At 28.6% G+C, this 21,618-nt stretch overlaps 1 protein-coding gene across 11 annotated transcripts in view; it reads left to right on the top strand.

The window, feature by feature from the left end:
* Asator (tau-tubulin kinase asator) overlaps nt 1–21,618 on the top strand; it is a 492,107-nt gene that overhangs the window by 431,080 nt on the left and 39,409 nt on the right. For 7 of the 11 annotated variants that reach the window (XM_075362723.1, XM_075362717.1, XM_075362727.1 and 4 more), the window contains exons 8-13: nt 2,701–2,973; nt 4,525–4,663; nt 5,954–6,148; nt 7,800–7,967; nt 16,905–17,054; nt 18,836–19,042. In XM_075362723.1, the coding sequence (XP_075218838.1) occupies nt 2,701–2,973; nt 4,525–4,663; nt 5,954–6,148; nt 7,800–7,967; nt 16,905–17,054; nt 18,836–19,042 (1,132 nt within the window). The remainder of the gene's footprint in view (nt 1–2,700; nt 2,974–4,524; nt 4,664–5,953; nt 6,149–7,799; nt 7,968–16,904; nt 17,055–18,835; nt 19,043–21,618) is intronic. The other 4 variants (XM_075362719.1, XM_075362718.1, XM_075362728.1 and 1 more) reach the window with 4 other exon arrangements.

Consider the following 21,618-nt stretch of genomic DNA (forward strand, 5'->3'; position numbering starts at 1 on the left):
TTTCGAACATGTGGAGAAGTTTTCACTTTTTTTTGGCTGCGGTGAATTTCTGTGTCTCCATTCATGTGATGCGTGTTTAATCTCAGGAGTGTAATGAAGCACCCAACTCTCATCCCCTCTGATGGTTTGTTTAAAAAACGTGGACCAGTCCTGAAATAACGTTGAAGAAAAGAAAGAGCAGATGCAATATGTTTGATGTTTATGGTTGTCTGTCAACAGATATGCCACCTACCGTGAACACATTTTATAGTAACCAAGCTGATCATAAATAATTGCAAACACACTATCATAAGTGATGATATGTTCACTTGCAATCTCTGATTTTAATGCGCCGGTTACACAAGATTATTTTATTCATGCATTCTGCGTTACCTGTCACGTTTGAAGTTGAAGGACACCTAGCATGCATTTCGTCACTCACATTTGTTCTTTTGTTTCTGAACATTTGGGACCGTCTTGTGAACATGAGGCATGACATTGCATTCTTACCATATACCTCAACAATTTGGCAATGAATTTCACAACTAATTGTAATTTTTTGCCCACATAAATCGGACTACTGAACGCACTTCTATGCTGGATGAACTTCTAGGGAACATACCATATTGACAATAACACTACACACATACTGAATGTCATGAAGAATTGCTGCTGGGGAGCGTGAAGACAACACAACCATTGCTGCCACCACAAGATATTATATATATATATATCCCTTTCAGTTCAAGAACATAGCAAGGGTGTAACTCATTTTTGATCCACTTCTCGTTTATTGCATAATTTATACCACAGATTTAAAATAAAAAAAAATATATTTTGTTATACATAACAAAAGTTTTAAATTGTTCAAGTTCATTTTTTGTGGTATAATGAATACAAACAATCTATTACACACAATTAAATAGACAAATTCATTTTATTATTTATTTATTTTCAGAAAAAGTTGTTTTGTTACGTGTACATGTATTATTAAATTACAATATCATGTGACAAGTAGACCACACTGGGTATAACCCATGTGTATCACATACTGGCATGTGACCCTTACATTATAGACTAATGTTCATTTTTCACAATATAGTAATTTATTTTTAACAAATCATTTCAGTGATTCTCTGGTTTTAATTAACAACTGGTTATTGTAATGTTATTCCAAATTCACCTTCATGTGATTTTTAATGGTTTGTAGCAAATGAAGAACGAATGAATCGTATCATGATAGTGCTGATTGTACAGCCTTCCATCCTACAATGTTTTTGGTCTGTTTTTTCCTCCTTATAATTACAATTCTCTAATTTTTTTTTTTTGGTTTCCAAGTCTCAGTGCCGCTGTCATTGATCTTTGTTTATTGTAATTAAATATGCTCATCTCTTGTGCTAATCATAATTAATTGTTACGTTGTAAGTGTTTTTGATAATAGTATGTTACATACTGTGTAATAATTTAGTTTCCACCCTTAGGCTGCACTTATTTATTGGACATGGTTGTCCATGCAGGCAAGAGGTGTAGCACTATCTTGACAGTGGTCGTTTATTATATGATGAAGTAAATGTCACACAGGACTGTGCGATGGAACTGAGTGGGAGAAAGATGTTTGTTCTCTACTCCCTGGTGGACCAGACCGGAGTCTGTAGTTGCAATTTAAATTAAGGCTTAGAATTGATCATTTGAGATTATTAAGGGAACTAGGTCTTAATTTCATTGTTGCGGTCAACATTTCTTGTGGTGTGCATTATTACTGAAAATAGACTCATATTATTATGAGACATTTACAATCACTCATAGCTTGTTAAAGTATTGAACTAGGTGTGGGGTTCGTGCTTCTGCGAACTTCTGGAAGCTAGTTCAGAGGGCAACGATGTAGGACAGAGAAGATGTCCGAAAGAATATTTTTCCTTTGTCTATAGCAAAGGCAAAGGCGGAGTCAAAATTCACTGATATTGTAGTCTATGTAGTATTTGTTAATTATATATTGTATATGTATATCAATATATTCAGCTATTTTGATCTCATCACTAAGTAGTATTCGTTTGAAGCTATAGTTTCAAGTTGTAACATGTGCTGATTGTGAATGTATTTAATTGTTTTATAGCAGTAAATGACAGTAGCAAAATTTAAAGATAATGAAACATGTCACTGTATTCAGAATAAAGGGTTCTATAATCTATTTATTTTGGAATTACCCTCACACCACTACTATTAATTACCTTCTAGGTATTGAAATATAAAAAGTTGATTGTTAGATAAGTTATATATTGCTTATAAATGTAAACAAAATTCAATATAACTATCGTAATTCTCAGTTTTCATTTAAGTTTGGTGTATTAATTGTGTTAATGTCAAAGAATTATTTTTTAGGTACTACTCCATGATTTAAACACAAATTTAGCTTGTGTTTAGAATACACAAGAACTTCAACATGAATGTGTTGTTTACTTCTTAACTAGTTATTTCTTTCATGATGTACTATTGGAACTGGTTGTGTTGATCATAAAATCTTCTGGATAAACAAAATTAATAATCTGACCTGTTTGGTTTACTATTCTTGAAACTGTATCTCTTAGTTATTCTTGCTTTATGATTCTATTCAGGAATGTTGAAAATTTTTGTGTTAGTTTATTCCTGGATTGCATCAAGCATTTTTAATTCATATTTAATTACACATTAAAAAAAATCTTTTTTCATTGTATTTTATTGTAGGCTTTGGAATATTGTGACAAGCCAGACTATCAGATGTTGAGTAATCTATTAGAAAGATGTATGAAAAGACGTGGTGTTAGAGAATCTGATCCATATGACTGGGAAAAGACAGCTGTTAGTATTGGAAACCCACAACCTCCTATTTCAACGGTACCTACTCCAACACCTACTCCGCTTTCACCAAGAATTGTGACATCGACTGACAATGTCATGATTACTACTTTAGATAATAATCAAGAGAATATAGAGCCTGATAATAGGAAAGAAATTGAGGTAACATAGTACAATATGATATTGTAGCAGATACTTTTCTTTTAATTGCATTACGTAGTTGTTTTTATTATACCATGTAATTTTTAACACTCAGTGTTTTGGCCCCACCAATTATTTATGACTGTATTATTATCTTATAATTTTATAATAAAGCATAATTTCTTCAGAATTTAGCTTGATTTTAGAGTTTTTCTGGTCTGAAGTTGCCCATTCCTATAATAATATTGTGTTATATTTTTTGTATTAGTGGTGCAAGGAATAAAATTGGTATTTAGTGTATAACTAGTGCAAGGTATTAATGAGCAAGGGCTATTTCATTTCTTTGAAAATTGCATCCCATACACATTTAATTTGGAAACTTCATTTAGTATAGGTTATTAAAATGATTTTATAAAATAAGCACTGTTGTCAGATTTTTGGAATTCATTTATAAAATTGAAGAAGTATAGAAGAAAGAAGTATACAAATTGAAGAAGTATACATTATACTAACAACATAAATTGTTTAACAACAATTTTTGTTTATACTATTTATAAATAGTATAAATTGAAGTACACATTATATAACAACATTTTTATTAGCTTTTTAACTGATTAAAATAATATTTAATTACATAATAAATTAAACAATAACTCTAAATTAAAGTAATTTTTCACTTGTATTTCATACGTGTAGAAAACATCAACCCTGAGCATTGATGCAACTATCAGTTTGTTTTCATGTTTGATACAACTTTACATGGAGATCTTAGTTTCACTTCAGAAACTAATGCAACATCAATATTGTTGAACTGATGCTGTGATATGTAGCTCCAGCAGTCTGTTGTAATCTTTACTGGAGTTCTTACTATTTACGTTTCTAAAAAGACTACAAAGTTTATTATAATACTAATTACAACTTTTTTTTTTTTTTTTTTGGTAGAAAAAATGAGGCCCTCCGATCTCCATTTATAAATTACTGCATATCAACTTTTAGAGAATCAGAAAGATTTTATGAACAGTTTTAGAATTAACAGAATTTCATATTTTATTATTTTGACTGTTAAGAATACAGTAAGGTGAATACGATGAAGCCACGCTCCATTGGAAAAAAACATTGTCCAGAACACATTTTTCAAAGTAGTGTACATTGCTGAAATTGTATGTTAATATAAAATTCATACATTGAAAGTTTAGATTGTTTAGAACGTATTTTATTTAATGATTAACAACATTATATCAATTATGAAACGGAAGAATTTGATTTTAAAAATTGTGGAATAATTTTTATTATTTATTTTTAATTTTCTTAATTTACAAAGCTTAAAAGAAAGAAGTATACTCATACAGATTTTGTAAAATTCTTTCCTGTTTTATATGTAGTAAAATAACAGTAAGTTTATTATTGTTAACATGAAGTTATTTGCTTAAAGAAAATTTGTTTATCTTTGATCAGTAAATTAATTTATCTCATCAGTGTAATTTGAAATAGAAAATGTGAAAATTAACATTTTAAACGTTTTTAAATTGAAACATGTTTATAATAACTTGGAGAAAAATCTTTTTTTTTTAGGTCGTTTTAGGAGTTTGTCGTCGTACTAGAAGATTAGAAACCATACAGAGTACGCCACAAGTAACAAATAAACAGATGACTATAGATCGTAACTGTAATGCGACTACACAACCTGCTGAAACTACACCACCAGTTCTTAGTAAGTTAACAATTAGTTTTTTAAGTTTATATTAGTTCTGTATTTTTAATTTTTTTTTAGTACACAATTGTCAGCTGTTTTCCATTTTTCTTGATTTCTTATCAATGTAACTAACTGTTCCTGTTGTGTTATAAATAATAAAATCTTATCTAACTATACACTTATTTAGTTAATTTACATTTTGTAAAAGAAAATAGGTTCCTAACTTACGTAAAGTTTGGTTGCCTGAAATCAGTCTCGCAACATTGAGATCACTTTGTCTCATGTTCAAGTAATAATAGATTTTTTAAATTGTGTAAAAAAATTTGCTCATTATAGCTTCATTTTTATATATAATTTATAATAATGAATCTGTAATGAATTCTCAGTGTTCCTAATCTTTGTGAGTTTTACTTATGAAGATATGTCTTTAGAAATGACAATGATGTTTAAAAATTTAAAATGGTGTGATTATGAACTTCACGAGTTATAAAAAGCCTAAGTAAGGCCCTCAGAATTAAAGCTCTAGAAACAATCCCTTTTTTCTGGACTTGGCTAAACCTTTTATATAAAGTTGAAAAATGTTTTAAGTTTTTAAACTACAAAACTTTTTAAACTTCTATGTATACTTATTAGAATTAGATTTTTATCCTTATATTCAATAACACATAATACTTAATTGAATAGTAATATAGCAGCAGTGTAGCATTTGAGAATTTGAACCAATATTTTAACACTTATTAAAAAAAAAAAACTGAATGATGAAGTCTTATATTTATGTACCTGTTAGTGTTTTGTCATACCGGTATTGTTATATGAAGTTAGAGGATGAATATTAAGAGCTAAAAAAAAGTCAAGAGTGAAATCCTTAAAATTTGTATTCTTGCAATCTTTTGGTTGGATAGAGTGATGAATGTGGAGATTCTTCAAAGAATCACGTAAGACAGGAGTTATTGACTTGAAAAAAGAGAAAGGCAGCATATTTTGATCATTTTTTTAAAGGTAATAAATAGAGTCATCAGTTGATAAAAGGAAAGTTGAATTAAGGCAAGAGATTGGTTAGAAGAAGTTCTTATGGCTTAGAAATTTTTGACAGCGGTTTAGTATTCATGATCTTGGATCTGTTATAAAGCTAACTCGGAAGATAAAGGAGTACCAGATGATTACTGCCAATCTCCAGTGAGGAGGTGGTACCAAAAGAAGAAGTCTTATGTCCAAACCTATTTTTTTTAATTTTGTGACTGCTATTATAAAATACTGTCTACATTGCATTTACTTTTTCTCTCTCTCTTTTTTTTTTTGAATTACTAGGTTCCCCAAAGAAACAGCGGAGAGCTGTGTCAATGCCTGGTACTCCAGCATCAGGTGATAAAACATCGGAACGAGAACGAGATAGAGATCGTGATGTAGTAGATTGTGAAGGTGATGCTGTTATGATATCAGCTCGTAGTCAGTCAGGAGCAGATCGTCGGCGACATCCAGCCAATCAAAACCAAAGAAAATCAGGTGGAATTTTTTTTCTAACTTAAATCTTTGTTTTAAATAATAGCAATTATTTAACTTTGAAAAAAACATTTAGTACAAAGGTTACTCAGAAAGTAAATAACATTAGTCTTTAAAAAGAAACATCGCTAATTTTGATTGAATTTTACTTTATTAAATGAAATATACATACAGCTATTTTTCTAGATAGTTTTTATCATTATTGAATTATAATTGGATTCTGGTTTCTGTATTCTTCATTATGTAATGAATCATCTGTGGAGATAGTTATTATATCTGCCTTGCTCTTTCTACACCATTATTAAAAAACTGACAAAAATCTAGATGTAGATTAAAGTCACTTAGTAGTATATTTACTTTTGTGGGACGGAAACTGGTATTTTTCAGCTAAATGATGTATTAGTATTTGACCAGCAACTGTGTTGACTGAGTATTATTTATAAAGCATCAGAACTCAGAATAATCACGGACACCTTCTGGATCATGGAACATTTTCCCAGAACTGCTTTTTAAATGACTATGCATTCACGTCTTGCCACTTGTGACCGATTGGCTCAAAAACCCTTTATTTCTTTCGCTCTGTGTTGCAAACAAAAATTAAAAATACTGCCTGCTCACTTGGTGTTATGCACTTCATAGATGTCTCCAGCCTATGATCTCAAGAACGTGAAGCAATTTCATAGAGAATGGTCCTTGAAATTTATAGAAAATACTAGGAATGTAAAGAAATTATTTAGTCTGTCCTCATAAACTTTTGAATGAGACACAAATCCATCACTTATGAAATTTTTTTGTTGACCAGAAATAAGCTAATAATAAGTTGCTTATATTTTAGTGATCTTAAAAGCCTAGTATAATTTTTAATAAAACATCGTTTGTAGTGTAGTTAACTGTATTTCATGTCATTTTTCTCTTGTTATTTTAGATTTTTAAAAAATTAATGAAATGCTGTCATCTGTGTAGGATTTTTGTATTCTTTTATTTAGAGTAATATGTCTGCATTATATCATGATTTTTATATATATATATATATATATTGACCTGAAATCTATTTCATTATACATTAAATATTATATTAATTTAGTTATTTGTTATATAAGGATATTTCAGCTTTAGGCCACTTTTTTTGAAATGCAAATTGTAAATTTAGAATTTGCTTGATTTTTGCCAAGCCCTAACCCAAAAGTTGAATCGTTTGTGTAATCCCCATATTTGTTTTGTTTATCTGATGTCACCATTACCATGTTTACTCCAATTATTTCCACAGTATCAGTAAAGAAAAAGAAACATGGTTAAGCAAAAGGAAATGATAGTAGAAATGGAAAATCAACCTATTGTTAGAATCTGAAAAAAAGGGTGAGCCAGTAAATGAAGATAGGAATTTTAATGTACATGTCAATGGTAAATAAGACTTCTAAACAAAAAAGAAAATATACAATTTATAAAATTAAGTGCATTGTTTCTTAATTTAAAAACAATTCATAATTAGAGGTTAATAGAGTAATTAATGACAGAAATAGCTGTAAAGTATTGAGGTAATAAATGCACACTGCTACTATATTACATTATTACTAATGTCAAGTTTTTTTTGTACATAATGAAGTGAAAATTATTTGATTGATCACACAAATCATTGTGTGAATTTTTTTTTCAGCTGATGCAGCCTTGTCTAGGCTTCGAGTTGCAGTATCACCACAAGAAAGAAGCAAAACACCCGCCACAGTTTCACTGAACAATGACTCTGAGTCTGTGCTGGGTGGTGAATCACCAAAGATTACTGACCAAGATGGCTGCCAATATTCTTTTGAAACCAACAGACCAGGTCTACAGAAATATTTAATTAACATGTTATTAGTATTACACAATCATGGTGTCTAATAATAATGTAGAAATCATTGGCTGCAATCATAGAGCATAACAACTTTTATGTTAATTATTGTTATCATTAAATGTTTTTTTCTATTTTTTTCTCTTTTTTTTTAATTTCATAATATTAACAATTCTATATTATAATCCCCTCCACATTTATAAATAATTAAGCTGTAAACAACTTGTATTGTCTTTGTTGACAGAGATTTATAACATCAATAACTCATTTGTTTGCTTTAATATATTGTTACATTTAGGGCTTAAGTTTCTAATACTTACACTTTTTACATTTCATGCAGTTCATTCACTCATTTTGTTCATTTTTCTTTATTAATGGCTAAAAAGGTGATACAATTTAGTGTGTAGTTCATTCAGTTCTACGTATAACAAACTGTGAATATCATAATTAGAGCTAACAGTTTGTTGAAAAGTTGTTATAACTGATTTATATGTCTGATATTAGTGATTCGATAAATCAGACATATAAATCACTAATAACAATTATATTCATTTATTTAATATAATTTTATTTATTTTATATTTATCTAGGAATATCAGTTTGAACTGTTTCTGTAATTTTTCCAATCTTATAAAGTAGCATCTGTGCTGTTATTAAAGTAATATACATACTTGTAACTGTGAGTAATTATATGTAAATATTTAAATTCATACTCCCCCTTTGGTTCTGATAGATACATTGAAAAATGTTTCTCTCCCAAAAAGAAAGAAATAATTAAAAAATAAATCAAAATATTTCTTCAGTATTTATTTTATCTCTGACAAGTTCTATAGAATAAATTACAATTAGGATAAGAATATGATTCAAATTTTATGTTTTAATCAGTTTTATAAAAGATCAGGGTGAAGAACTATTACAATTACGGTTTGTATTTTATTTTCTATATATATTTTTTTAAAGAGGGAAATAAGTGAGAAGTTGTTATTATTACATGTTATGCAGTATAACTAATTTTTGTTCTCTTTTGTTTTTATATTTATTCATAATTTTTAAAATATTTTCTCTGATACAAAATATATAGATGTAGTTTATAGTAAAGAAAATTCTCTGATGACAAAATGATGCATCAGGATGATGATGTACTCTTCTTGTCATGCAGATATTTTCTTCTGTTCAAATGAGTTAGTTAATAGGGACTAGTACATCAAACCATTGGCACAGAGAAGCAGATTGAATTGTTTCATATCCAGTAATCTAGCAGTATTAAACATTATTTTCCTCTGTCATAATCAAATAATAAATTGATTAATTTTGTAGCATATTCATGTGTAAATTATTTATATGATAATAAATGGATGTTTTTCCAATTTGAGGTGCTTTAATACTGATTTCAGAAGTCCTAATTGGTTGTCATATCGGATATAGATATATAATCTATTCTCATAATAACAATAAATAAACTCGTATAAAATTATATAAACTGATGATGCAACTTTGTACACATCATACCGAATATATGGACTTTCACTTAAATGAATTTTGAAATGCAGTATTTCATTAGAGTTCAATGTAATATGTACTTATGAGCATTGCGGTACTAAATTGTTTTATATATATAAAATCCAGGAGTTTCTCATATTGGAAGTTTTAAAATAAAAACAATCGTTAAAACTATATTGTGAAAGTTGCCTAAGCTATTGTGAAAAGATGAATAAGACTAAGTTTTTCCAGTATTTTTGTTCAACAACAGAATATTATTCTAATAATCATGAGAATGCACAGATCAATTTAGTTTTATACAAAACTGTGTTTAATTGTTTCTATATACTCACTTTTTTTTTATCCTGACTGGAATTTAACAGTATTATGAAGAAGTCGTTGCATAGATATTTTTAATACTAACCTTTTCGACATTAATAAAATGGATAGCCACTGCCTTTTTATGGATATTTTTGAGTTGGCTTCATTTGATTTATAATATCTTCATGTTTTTAACAAACACTTACAGCTGCCTCCATACTTTTAATAATTAACTTTTATTATAAATTAAGTTTGTTTTTTTTGGCCGATGTAATTTGATGTGTAATAAATATCATGAATGGCAACTTCTTGTCGACTTCCTTGATAATACTCTTCTTTAGTTTTATTCTTACCTGATTTTCAGTTTTTAATCCACATTATGATATTGTATGCTATATAGTTTTGTTGTTAGATAAAAAGTCCAAAATTAGAAGCTGCTGGCGTTATAAATATACACCTTAATTCTTTTATTGCAAAGGTAGTGTTTGCATTTTATTGTTTTGTCTGCTTATCTTGGAGTGATTGATTTCAGAGAATTGAGTGTCGACTCGATTAATTTTCTGATAAAATTTATTTTATTACTTCATATTAAAGATTGATCACTCTTGTCTTCAGAAAGATATAAATGTTTATGTTAATATATTTTGTTGGCCACTACGTTGTAAATGTTAAGAAACAGTATTAATTCACAGTAATGGGGTTTTAGTAGCTTTTTTGATAGCTTCGCTAGAATCCATCCTAATTGTGTCCAGAGTTTTATTAATTTTTAGATAATAGGAATACAGAATTTTTTTTTTAATATTGCTAATAAAATAAATGGAATTATATTATGCTAATCGAGAAGAGTACTACTTCATTAGCTACTTCTCCAGGATACTCTGGGTTAAACCATCAGTGATTCATCAGAGGGAAAGATGGCTTTTCTCTGAAGAACCATTTCTCAACACTCTTTCAAGATCACATCTTTTACTTATTTTCTCCTCGATTCAATAGTTCTTTTGTGTTTACACAAAAAAAAAGATTACAGCCTATGGCTGTAATCTGCAGTTTTTTCTGTTCCCACACTTTCCGTGTTATTTGTTCCTCATCCATTTAATATAAGTACCCAAACCTTTAATTTATAAAAATTTAAACCTTTGTTTATATTACTTCAAGCATAATAATATTATCATTATTACCAGGAAAAGTCTTTTTATACTTAAATAGGTCTGTGTACAACTTCATATTACAGAGGCTGCTGTCTTAAATTGATTTGAATTGTGAAGACTAGTTCCTCTTCTGTAGCCTTGTTCATATATATGTAGAGCTAACAGTTTGAAGAACCTTCTTTTTTATAACTAAAGCTATTTAATTACAATGTAACTAATTATCAATTTAAAATCATTAGATTAGTTATCATATGATGTAAGGATTAAGTGTAGAGTAAATCTCTACAATTTTCTTAATATTAATTTAATTCAAAAAATATAATTTTTAATATATGGTTTAAAAATTTAGAGCATTGTTTTGTTTTAGTTAAATATACGTAAGTTCTGGATGTAATCCACGATCTTGGAAACTCACTTATTACTACAAAATTAAAGAAATACATCAAAGTTTAAATTAAAATTTTCAAGTTCTTTACGTAGTGTGGTAAAATAAAATATTACAAATAAATAGTTTATTTTTAAAAAAATTAAGCATTTATGTAATTGTTATTACAGTATTTATCACAAAGAGAAGACTTTCATTTGAAGAGTTATATTTATCGAAGCATTTCATGGAAAACGTTGAGTTTTATTCTGCATTAAAACTTCTTACTTTTTGTGTTATTGTTATGAGTTGCAATTAATTTTAAGAAGACCTTCAAGAATTATGACAATATGAACATAAAAAATAACAGGTTTTTTTTAAAAGTGTTGTCTATTTTCTCAGTAATACAATTTCAGTTTTTTACAGTTTCAGGACTATATAAAAATTATATTAAAACAAATTTAAGGATGGCTTTTTGTTTTCTTGGTTTCAGTAGTGGGCATTTCTCCTGCTTAGTAAAGGGGTGGGTAGGATTTTGTGCATGGAATGTTTTAATAAATTCTTTCCTTCTCAACCCTTTTTTGTATTTGTTAGTTTAAATTATGAAACTACCTATATACTGTAATAGAGTTGTTAAAATGCACAATTCACTGAAAAAATGTCCTATCTTTATTGAGAGCCAGATAGCTTCTTCTGTTTTTTCAATTGCATCCATACTGAAACCAACCATTAGAAAAAGTTATGACAGATGAAACTGTTATTAAATATCTCTAGACAAATTTTTTTTAATATAATTCTTTAATAAAGATGTGGAGTGTTAAAACCGATCTTTAGGGAAAAGGAAGCATTTTTTATGTTAATTTGCCTAAATTTGTACAGGTTTTCTTCACCTAAATTATAAATCATAACAGTAATTCAGAAAAGAAAAAAGGTTTTTATTATAGTTTAAAAGTAAATTCGCCATCAAGCAGATCATAAGATGTAACTTTTCAAAACGAAACTTTTTCTTTTGTGACTCATACTATAACATTGTCATTTGTAACTAAAAGGTTAAAAGGTTTGCTCAGTTATGTATATTGAAAGTTTTCCAAGTGTTGGAGATAATCACTTCCTCATTTCAACGCAAACAATCGAATTGCACAACTCTGCTCAGTTAATTTTGAGTGTCCATTTTCTCTGGACTTTCAGACAATCACATACTATGTAATCATCTTGTGCATTTTGAAACAAGATATTATTTTAAATATCTTCATTTTTCTATTAATGACAAACATTGTGCAAGTACATTGTTATTTAATAACAATTTACTTGCATCCCAATTCATTTTTATCTAAATCTTTTTGCAAATTACAACTTAACATAAATAAAAATTCATTTTATACATGGCTTACAGTTAAAAATATTGTGCATTCAAATTTAAAAACAAAATATGATTTCAAAAGGAAATTTACTTATAGGTTTACAAAGCCTGATTATAATACTTGGCAATTTATACTTAAAATAGTTGTTTGAGCGTGCTGTAGTCACAGTTCTGAAATTAACAATAAATACATTTTACAGTACAGTCATATTTGTAATTTAAACTTTACTTCTTTGGTAAATTTCTGTTTAATCTTAGAAAAAGTTCTTTAAATTATGTTTGAATTGATACAATGAGTTGACCTGCGTGTTATGTAACTATATATTATGTATGATAATTCAACTGGAATTTAATTAAGATTATTACAAACTGTAGCTAACGAGTCAGATTTATAATAACTTGATATCAGGTGAGAGAAAAGAAAAAATGATCTCATTATTTGTGATTCCAAAAGGTATTAAAAATAATAACAACTTTGCAATGAACACAGTTAGTTTCTCAGCTATGTACTGGTCTTCCTCTGAGGATTATAAAATCAAATGATATTATTATTAATAATAAATAATATGTCTCAACTTGTGGCAGTTGTTTTAACCTGCCAAACAGTTATTCCAAGCATAAAATTTTACCTACTTGTTTAATATCCTTGAACAGTAATTTAAAAAAAAAATTATTTGGAGGGTTGACCTTAAATTTGTTACATATCTATGTTCAAAGCTACTGCTGGTTAGTTTATGAAAAAATGAATTTCAGATTCTTAAGTCAGTTTTTTGCAATTAGTATTTCAAGAAAATTTGATTATACTATCATCTTCTTACCTGGTTCATTTATGCATTATAAAGTGGCGTAAACAATTTTTTTAGTAATTAAATTTTGGCTAGTAAACACTATAATTAACTTAATTCTCCATGTTTGTGTTCATTTGCAATATGTTCTTATACTGGAAAGTTCGTGGAAATTCAGCTTGTAATCTTACTGGACAATTTTTGTTTATATCCAGCTATAAAAATAATGGTTAATTCATTAACAAGATACTGCAATTCGTTTTAGTTTACTGTAGTGTTGGTCCATAGAACATTGTTATTTGACAAAATATAGAGAATTAAGCAGGTGGTCATCTGTACAGTTACTTCTACAAAAAAATCTTTAAAGTAAAATATCATTTTTGGAGAACTGAAAACTTAAGTGGATCAGGTTCCTGCATTTTGCGAATAATATAACAAACAGCCTGCAAATTACGAATACTATGGTAAATTGATGTATAGTTTGTGTTGCATGTTAAGAAAATTAAATTGAGCATGTTTTCATCCAGAATAATTTTATGTTATTAGTTTATTAATACTATTATTAGTTTTTTAATAATTTTACTAATATCTCTTTTTTCTTTAATTCAATTGAACATCTTAATTCAGAGGTTTTCAGTTTCCACATTTAAAACTATAATATATTGTGTTTTCAGAACCAGTAAGGTTCCCACTACTATTTATAGAATCTGGAGTTGGATATGCATTTTACTTCTCAAAGCCCTTTTAATAATAAATATTAAAAATTATCATATTTTCTTGTAAATTATATTTGAACAATAATTCTTTTTCATCACAATATAGTTTAGGATGATTTGTGGCCTGAAGTAGGATATTTGTCTATACTATGATTGTGAACACATGACCTACTTCCCACGCAGGGTAGTTAATAAATGCATTAGACACCCGGTTAAAGGTATATAAAAAAGGCCTTTAACATCATTAAAATTCTGTATTTTGAAAAATCACTACATGTAGGTGTTGGCATTTTGTAAATAATTTGTATAATTTTTCTGAGCTTAAAAAGTGTAGATATCCGAATTAGATCAGCTTCTAAACAAAATACCATACCAGAGTGATGAACAAATGTAGGCGTGGTATGTTTGCAAAATCACATCAGACTGACTGATTTGTGAAAGTTTCAGAATTAGGAGGAAGCTGCATTTAACTGTTAAATTAAACAGAGAATATGATTATTGCATATCAACTGACACCAAGAAAATTAGGTATCTCTAAAGGGTAAAGGGATGAAAAAATAGTAGAATTTGTTATGCGTTAAGCATTCCTCAGAAACATTATGAAGTGCTAAACAACATACTGTGAAATATTAGGCATGAATTAAATTGTCTTCTGTGATCAAAATTCTCCATTGATGATGTTCCTTGTTCATTCTGCAGCATCAGTTAATCAGATTTGCTATATTATATTGTATTATAATAATTTATCATTTTAGGCATATTTTTACAATAAGATGACATTATGTGTTCCTATTGAAACTTTATAAAATATTACATACATTTTTATATATAGTATACTTATTTTTAACTGTTTTTACTCGTCTGCATTCTTATAAAAAATAATAAAATAAAAACATTAGTGGGTTTAGTAGTTTCTGATATGTTTGTTATGGAGTTTTTGCATTTTATTAGTGTAAAGTTAAATTTTTTATTGTTTAAAATTATTTGAATTTTAAATGACACTTCAGCTTTTTAAAGATAGTAATATTTAGGTTTTTTTAACAATTAGGCTTTGCTTTTTAAACTGAATTTGGTGATTTCTTTTTCTGTTTTATTCAAGGTTAGGTGCTAGATTTCCATATTTTTTGTTCATATTCTTTTTTTTTTTTAAATAAACAATATTTTTTGTTTTTTATATTAAAAAAATTATTCACAAATGATGAATCAGTTTTTTAATGGAAGATTCATATGGTAATTTATCAGCTATCTTATTCAAAATGGAACAACTTTATACAAAAAATAGCAGTATTATATTTGTTATTAGCATCTTTTGATAAGTTTTGTTGTTATTGTGTTATTTCATATGATAGACTTAAAATAAAAATTAATCTTTGTTACGTTTACTTGATAAAGTTGAAATACCTTGCCATTTTAAAAAAAGTTATATAGTTTGTTGTGTGAGAATTAAATCAAACAATAAAAATGCTGAAATTCAACATAAGGATAAAAAATAACTTTAACAACCTATTTTATAAATATTCACATATGCCATAAAAATAAATTCTATCCATTCTAGTGAAAAAATCAAGATTTTTCAGCTCAAAATATAATTTTAAAAAAATTAAAAGGTCAACTTAGATGCTGGAGTTTAAATTAGATTATTTTAATTTGACTAATATTTTGATGAGAGAAAAATGGAATAAGTAGTATGCTATAAGAATTATAATTTTAGTTTGTAGAGATTAATAACTCAACATATATTGTTGGATTATTCATTTTTGGCTCTTATGGAATTGAGAAAGAACACATTTTTTAACCCTCTTATCCCCATTACCATCCTCACCAGTTTATGTGTGCCAATACATACAACATGGTGCTATCAAATTAGCTGTTATAATGATAATGAACAAAACTTTTAATTATAAAATAGTTATAAGTTAAATGAAGTAGTTTTTTTTTAAGAAATAGTTTTTACACACCAACAAATTACTGTTAAATTTTTAACATATATCTGTAAGGAGCTATATGTACATGATGTGATAAATATTCTACCTCAGTTGTAACTAAAGAGTATGTGTGTGTGTGTGTGTGTAAAAGGCAGAGTTATTGACATTCCCTTATGCCTAGGTTTCAAAAAACGTCTCATATTCTGCATCAAGTCATTTTTAGCATGGCGTTCAGTGTTGCTCTTTATTTCTAATTAATACAATAATAATTACTTTAAAAAAACTGGTCCAAAGCATTTGAAACCCTTTCCTGTTTTCTATGCATGATTATGTTTTATTATAGTTTATTTATCCACTTACATTTTATATTGCATTTGAGATTTTTTTATGGAGATTAATATCTAAAGTCTTTTAATGGTATTTGTTGTAAAATCAAAAAATGGAATGAAATCATTTTAAAAAAAATTAAAATGAAGCATGATCATTTTCATAGATTATGTAGTTACAGAAAATGTGAATATAAATTATTCATAAATAAAGATCATTGTATGATAGTTTGAGTGACACTGGAATGGATCAAATATTTCCTGTCAATGTAATTCCTGAATAAATTGTAGATAAGTTTAAAAATAGTCTAATCAAATTTAAGGCCAATTTTTGTAACCAAGTCTTTGATTAAGAAAATTTGGTGATATTGATCTGCTTCAATTTAAATTATCATCTGATTATTTTTACTTTTTTTAATTTCATAGATTTTTATGTTTTGTAAGACTTAATTAAACTTAAACTAATCAAATAATTATGATATTTTGCATGTTTTCCTGAATTCTTAGCAGCAGTTCCTCCAGAAATATTTATGTTTCGTTCGAAGTATTATTCCTCTATCCTTCCCTCACCTTGCCGTTTTGAATTTAGAATTGATAACAAGTGGGACAGAAATCGAGAAACACAGCTTAGAAACCTGGATAGAAAAATAAGAAAAGGTAGCAGTAATGTTAAAGTTGAACTTTAAGTTATTTTAAGACAGTAAATATTTTCTAAATAAAACCTATATGTGAGTGTATTATTTTTATGATATAAAAAAGTATGTGTGTGCGTTTAAAAATTTTATCAAGCCTGGTCATCATCCATACAGTTATAGTCACCACGTGCCCACTGTTAACTAGGTTGTCTCATTTCCTCCTCGTTAGAATGATTATATTTTTGTTTAATTTTTGTAATGAATATTAGCGGAAGTTTAATCCAGTACTACAGCAACCATACTCTGCAAGTTTTGCCAAAATTAGATTTGCTGTTCGTAGGAATTGTGGTTTTGAAGGAGAACATATATGACTGACTGAAATTTAAATGGATGAACAATCATTCATATGTGTGTGTGTGTGTGTGCACATGTGTGTAACTATATATATATATATATATATATACACACACACATACACATATACATACATCGTTTCCCAGTTGGGCTACATCTTTGCCTCTGGTGCATCGTAATAGGCTATGTGAATCTATCTTAGTATAGCAGAATGCAGAAATATTAATAAATATTTCTGTATATTGTTTATGTACTAGTACATAGAACAGCATAGTGGAATATATGTTTCTAAATCTTTAATTGTGACAAAGACTATTAGCAAAACAGTGCTGATAGTGGAACAACAGTAAATAAATGCTTACACAGCACTGAAAGAGAGTGAACAATTAGAGTAATTGTATTGTATTTTATTGTTTTATGCAGAAAAAAAGGGAAACCAGCTTAAGCAATTAGCATGTCAGCTCTAGTTTGGGTTTCTGGTACAGCCACTGAATAAGAAATATTAGTTCCAAAATAGATATACAGGCATAGCCACCCTCTAACTACACAAATACCAAGAAAGAGATGGATTGTAATAAAAGGAAAATTACTTGTGGAAGGACTGTTAAAATATAATAGAGTCCTCCAAAGGAGTAACTCAGCCTTTCCTGTAGTTAGTGGACATCCCATCATGATGCAATCCCGTAGGAGACCAGGGTATCTTTACTTTACTCCAGGTGGGAATGACACATGATAAATCAGGGATTATATGTATACTTGATTAAATAAGTGCTGCATCAAGTTGGTTTTCCTATAGATACTAAAGAGTCAGTCACTTTAGTATCTGTAGGAATGAGGTGAGGCTCAGTCTTCCTCACCCAAACTCAGAATTGTGTAGCAAATGGAAAAATATAAACTGTTCAGCCAGGTCCTCATTAAAGGGTTTAAGTAGTAAATTATAAGTGTATAATTAAATTTAAATTTGCTGAAAATAGAATAAGATCTATTTATACATGTTGTGTAAACTCATTTCTGTGGAAATTTTTTTCTTAAATGTTTGTTACATGTAATATAAATTTTAAATTTGGTGCTGTATTGGGTGTACAATGTTTTTAATTGGAACACAAAAGCATTTAAAAAATGGTTGAAGCAATTTATTTAAAAATGATTTCATCATTTATCTGAAGGCCAAATACGTATATTTATATTTTGAATGAAATTCTGGTCAAGTTAATATTTTTTATAAATATATATACACCTCATTTCCTAGCCACCCCTCTTTAAGAAATGTTTAAGTTTTTCCTGTGCCACCCTAATTCTATATCCCCTTATTATAATGATCAAATCATTTTCTCTCATCTTTCTGGTCTGCCTTTCCTTTTTTGATTATGACCCAGATCCTGAATGTTGTTAGCATTTTAAAAATTTAGTCATTAAATTGATGATTATACATTTACTTTTTCTTTACAGGCCCCATTGTTTCCGCTTCAGATAGCATACTAAGAGGTGGCCCAAGATCACGACGGCCTCCACCACCTCTTACACCTCCTACTTCCTCTACAGCGCCTCGGTCTCTTTTATCTTCAAAAAACAACAGGGATGCGTCAGTCACACAGTTTGCAGTTATGGATGATGAAAATGTTTCAGCCATGCAACAAGTTACTAGAGGAGGTGGAGGTGAATTCTTGATATAAGCATGACTGTTATTAATTTATATTAACCTGTGTTTTCTTTTTTTTTATCATTACATACCATTGTGTTTAACCAATCTTACATTCCCCCCCCCCTCCACCTATTTTAATCCAATTACTCATGTAATTTGTAGCAGCTACCTTTTTTCCTGAAGATTACTAAAAAATTTTTTTTTAAATCTTAAATTCTTCCCAATTTTTTAAATTGTATTTTTCACTTGGCAACCTTTTGTTAGCAATATGTGCACATGAATTCTTTATTCTTTTAAAGAATTATATGTATCAGCACATGTGTTGGCACAGGGACTGAAAGCCTTTGTACTAGCATTTTGCATGCATTGGCCTCTGTTACAAGCAGACTTAAAACATTGTCATTTTCTATATAACTTTTGTGGTATGATAATATATAAAAAAAAACAAGTTTCATAAACTTGCTGTAGCAAATGTAATTGTTGAGTTTTATTCTAAATTATATATTGATATGATCTAGGCCTACTTCCTGTTGTATAGCAACTAATAATAGTAGAATCATACATGTCTAATGTGCTATTTATTAATTGTTGTAAACACAACATGCGATTCTACTAATTTCATTTACTTAATTTTAATCTACTGTAATCATTGCACTGTGAAGAATCATGTGTGACACATCACTTGTAATTGTGTTCTAGAAGTGGTTATAGAAACATTTATTGCAGTGTATATTTTACTTAATGAAGTGAGTAGCAGTTAGTGATTTATTTTTACCATTTGTTGTGTTGTTTTCATTTAAGGCTTTGTCATAAATTCACTCATTTAAATTTTTAATATTTCAATAGTTATTTCCTTTTAAAATGCCCAAATTAGGAAGAAGAGGTATAGTAGTTCATAGTCGAGTGAGGAAAATCATATTCAGTGTTTACAATTTTTTTTTACAAAACAATGCCGGAACCAGAATAGTGAGGAAAACTGAAGTGCTGAGTACGATTGTTCAAACGATAAAAGTATCAAAACAAACGGTCCAAAGAATTATAGCAGAAGGAAAATCAGATGAAACTGAGAAGCCATCCGTGTTCATTTTGCCGAGAAAATATGTAAATCGTTCCAGTACTTTGTGCAGTTTAGATTCGTTTGACACGGATTCTTTGAGGTGTTTAATAAATAAATTTTATATAACCAAAATATGTGTTCCTATTCTAAAGATAATTATGCAAAAAGAAATTAATTTCAAAGAAAGTGAAGATCTTTAAGGAAAATATTATGTAAAATGTGATTTAGATGGGGGAAAAAAAAAACAGAAGACAACCGGAAAATACTGATAAAAAGGCAAGACATTAAAATGCAAAGAATGAAATTTCTATGACAAATTCCCTGTTTCGCAAAGAAAGAAGACCGATTGTATGCACAGATGAAACCTACATTAACAGTAGTCATGTGACACCATAATTGTGGGTACACACAAAAAACCTTCATGAGAGACTAAAAAAACCCAGTATCTGAGGGTCACTATTAATAATTGTTCATGCCAGTTGTAATAAAGGATTTATTAACAATGCTTTACTTATGTATGATTCAAGTAAGAAAGGAAATTATCACAAATTGATGGTTGATGGATTCCGAAAAGTACATGAAATGTTTACAGAAGAAGTGTATTTCCATCTTGCCACCTCGGTCAGTCATTGTACTAGATAACGCATCATATCACAATGTTCTGCTATAAAAGCAACCTAATTCTAATTGTTTAAAAAGCGATATGATAAAGTGGTAAGCCAAGCAATGAATTAACTATTCTCCTGCTATGACGAAGACTGAATTACATTATAAAGTTACACAAAGAAAATCAGAAGAAATTTCTAATAGATGACATTTTCAAAAATTATGGTCACAGTTCTATGGTTGCAACCTTATCAGTCCCACCTAAATGCTATTGAAATGATTTGGAGTCAAGTGAAAGGGCAAGTAGCTAGAAGAAATACATCTTTTAACATATCAGACGTTCTTAAGTTGAAGAGGAATTTCATAAAGTGTCTGAAGCTGAGTGGAGTGATGTCTGCGAGCATGTTGTCAATGTTAAAAAAAGTACATTGAAGATGAACATTAATATGATGTGCAAATCGACAGTTTGTGATAAATGTGAATTCAGAATCGTACACGAACTCTTTAGAATCTACCGACAATAGCAACTTGGGAATTTGCAAGCTACTGCAATAAAGTGAGTAGAAAAAAATAATTATTTAAAGTGCTTTGAAATAATATTAATTGGGGTAAAAACTAGTTTTAATTAAATAATATTGTATGTATTTTTGGTTATAAATATCTATATTAAACTGAATGTTTTCCAGTCGGCCTAGTACTATGCCAGATGTTTGCTGAACGCTAGTAGTTTTTTGTGCCAACTTATGTGTTGATAGTTTTACCTTTTCTCCTTATTATTTTTATAATATTTAATCCCAAGGTATCAGAATGTTCTTTTTTGTCAGTCTGACTTAAATAAGCTTTCATTATGTTAATTTTAGATATATTTTGGCATGCTACTATAGTTTTATTTGTCTCAAAAACTTACATAATATTGTACCTAATAAC

This window comes from Lycorma delicatula, chromosome 4 (assembly GCF_047948215.1).
Source record: "Lycorma delicatula isolate Av1 chromosome 4, ASM4794821v1, whole genome shotgun sequence".
Taxonomy (NCBI): Eukaryota; Metazoa; Arthropoda; class Insecta; order Hemiptera; family Fulgoridae; genus Lycorma; species Lycorma delicatula.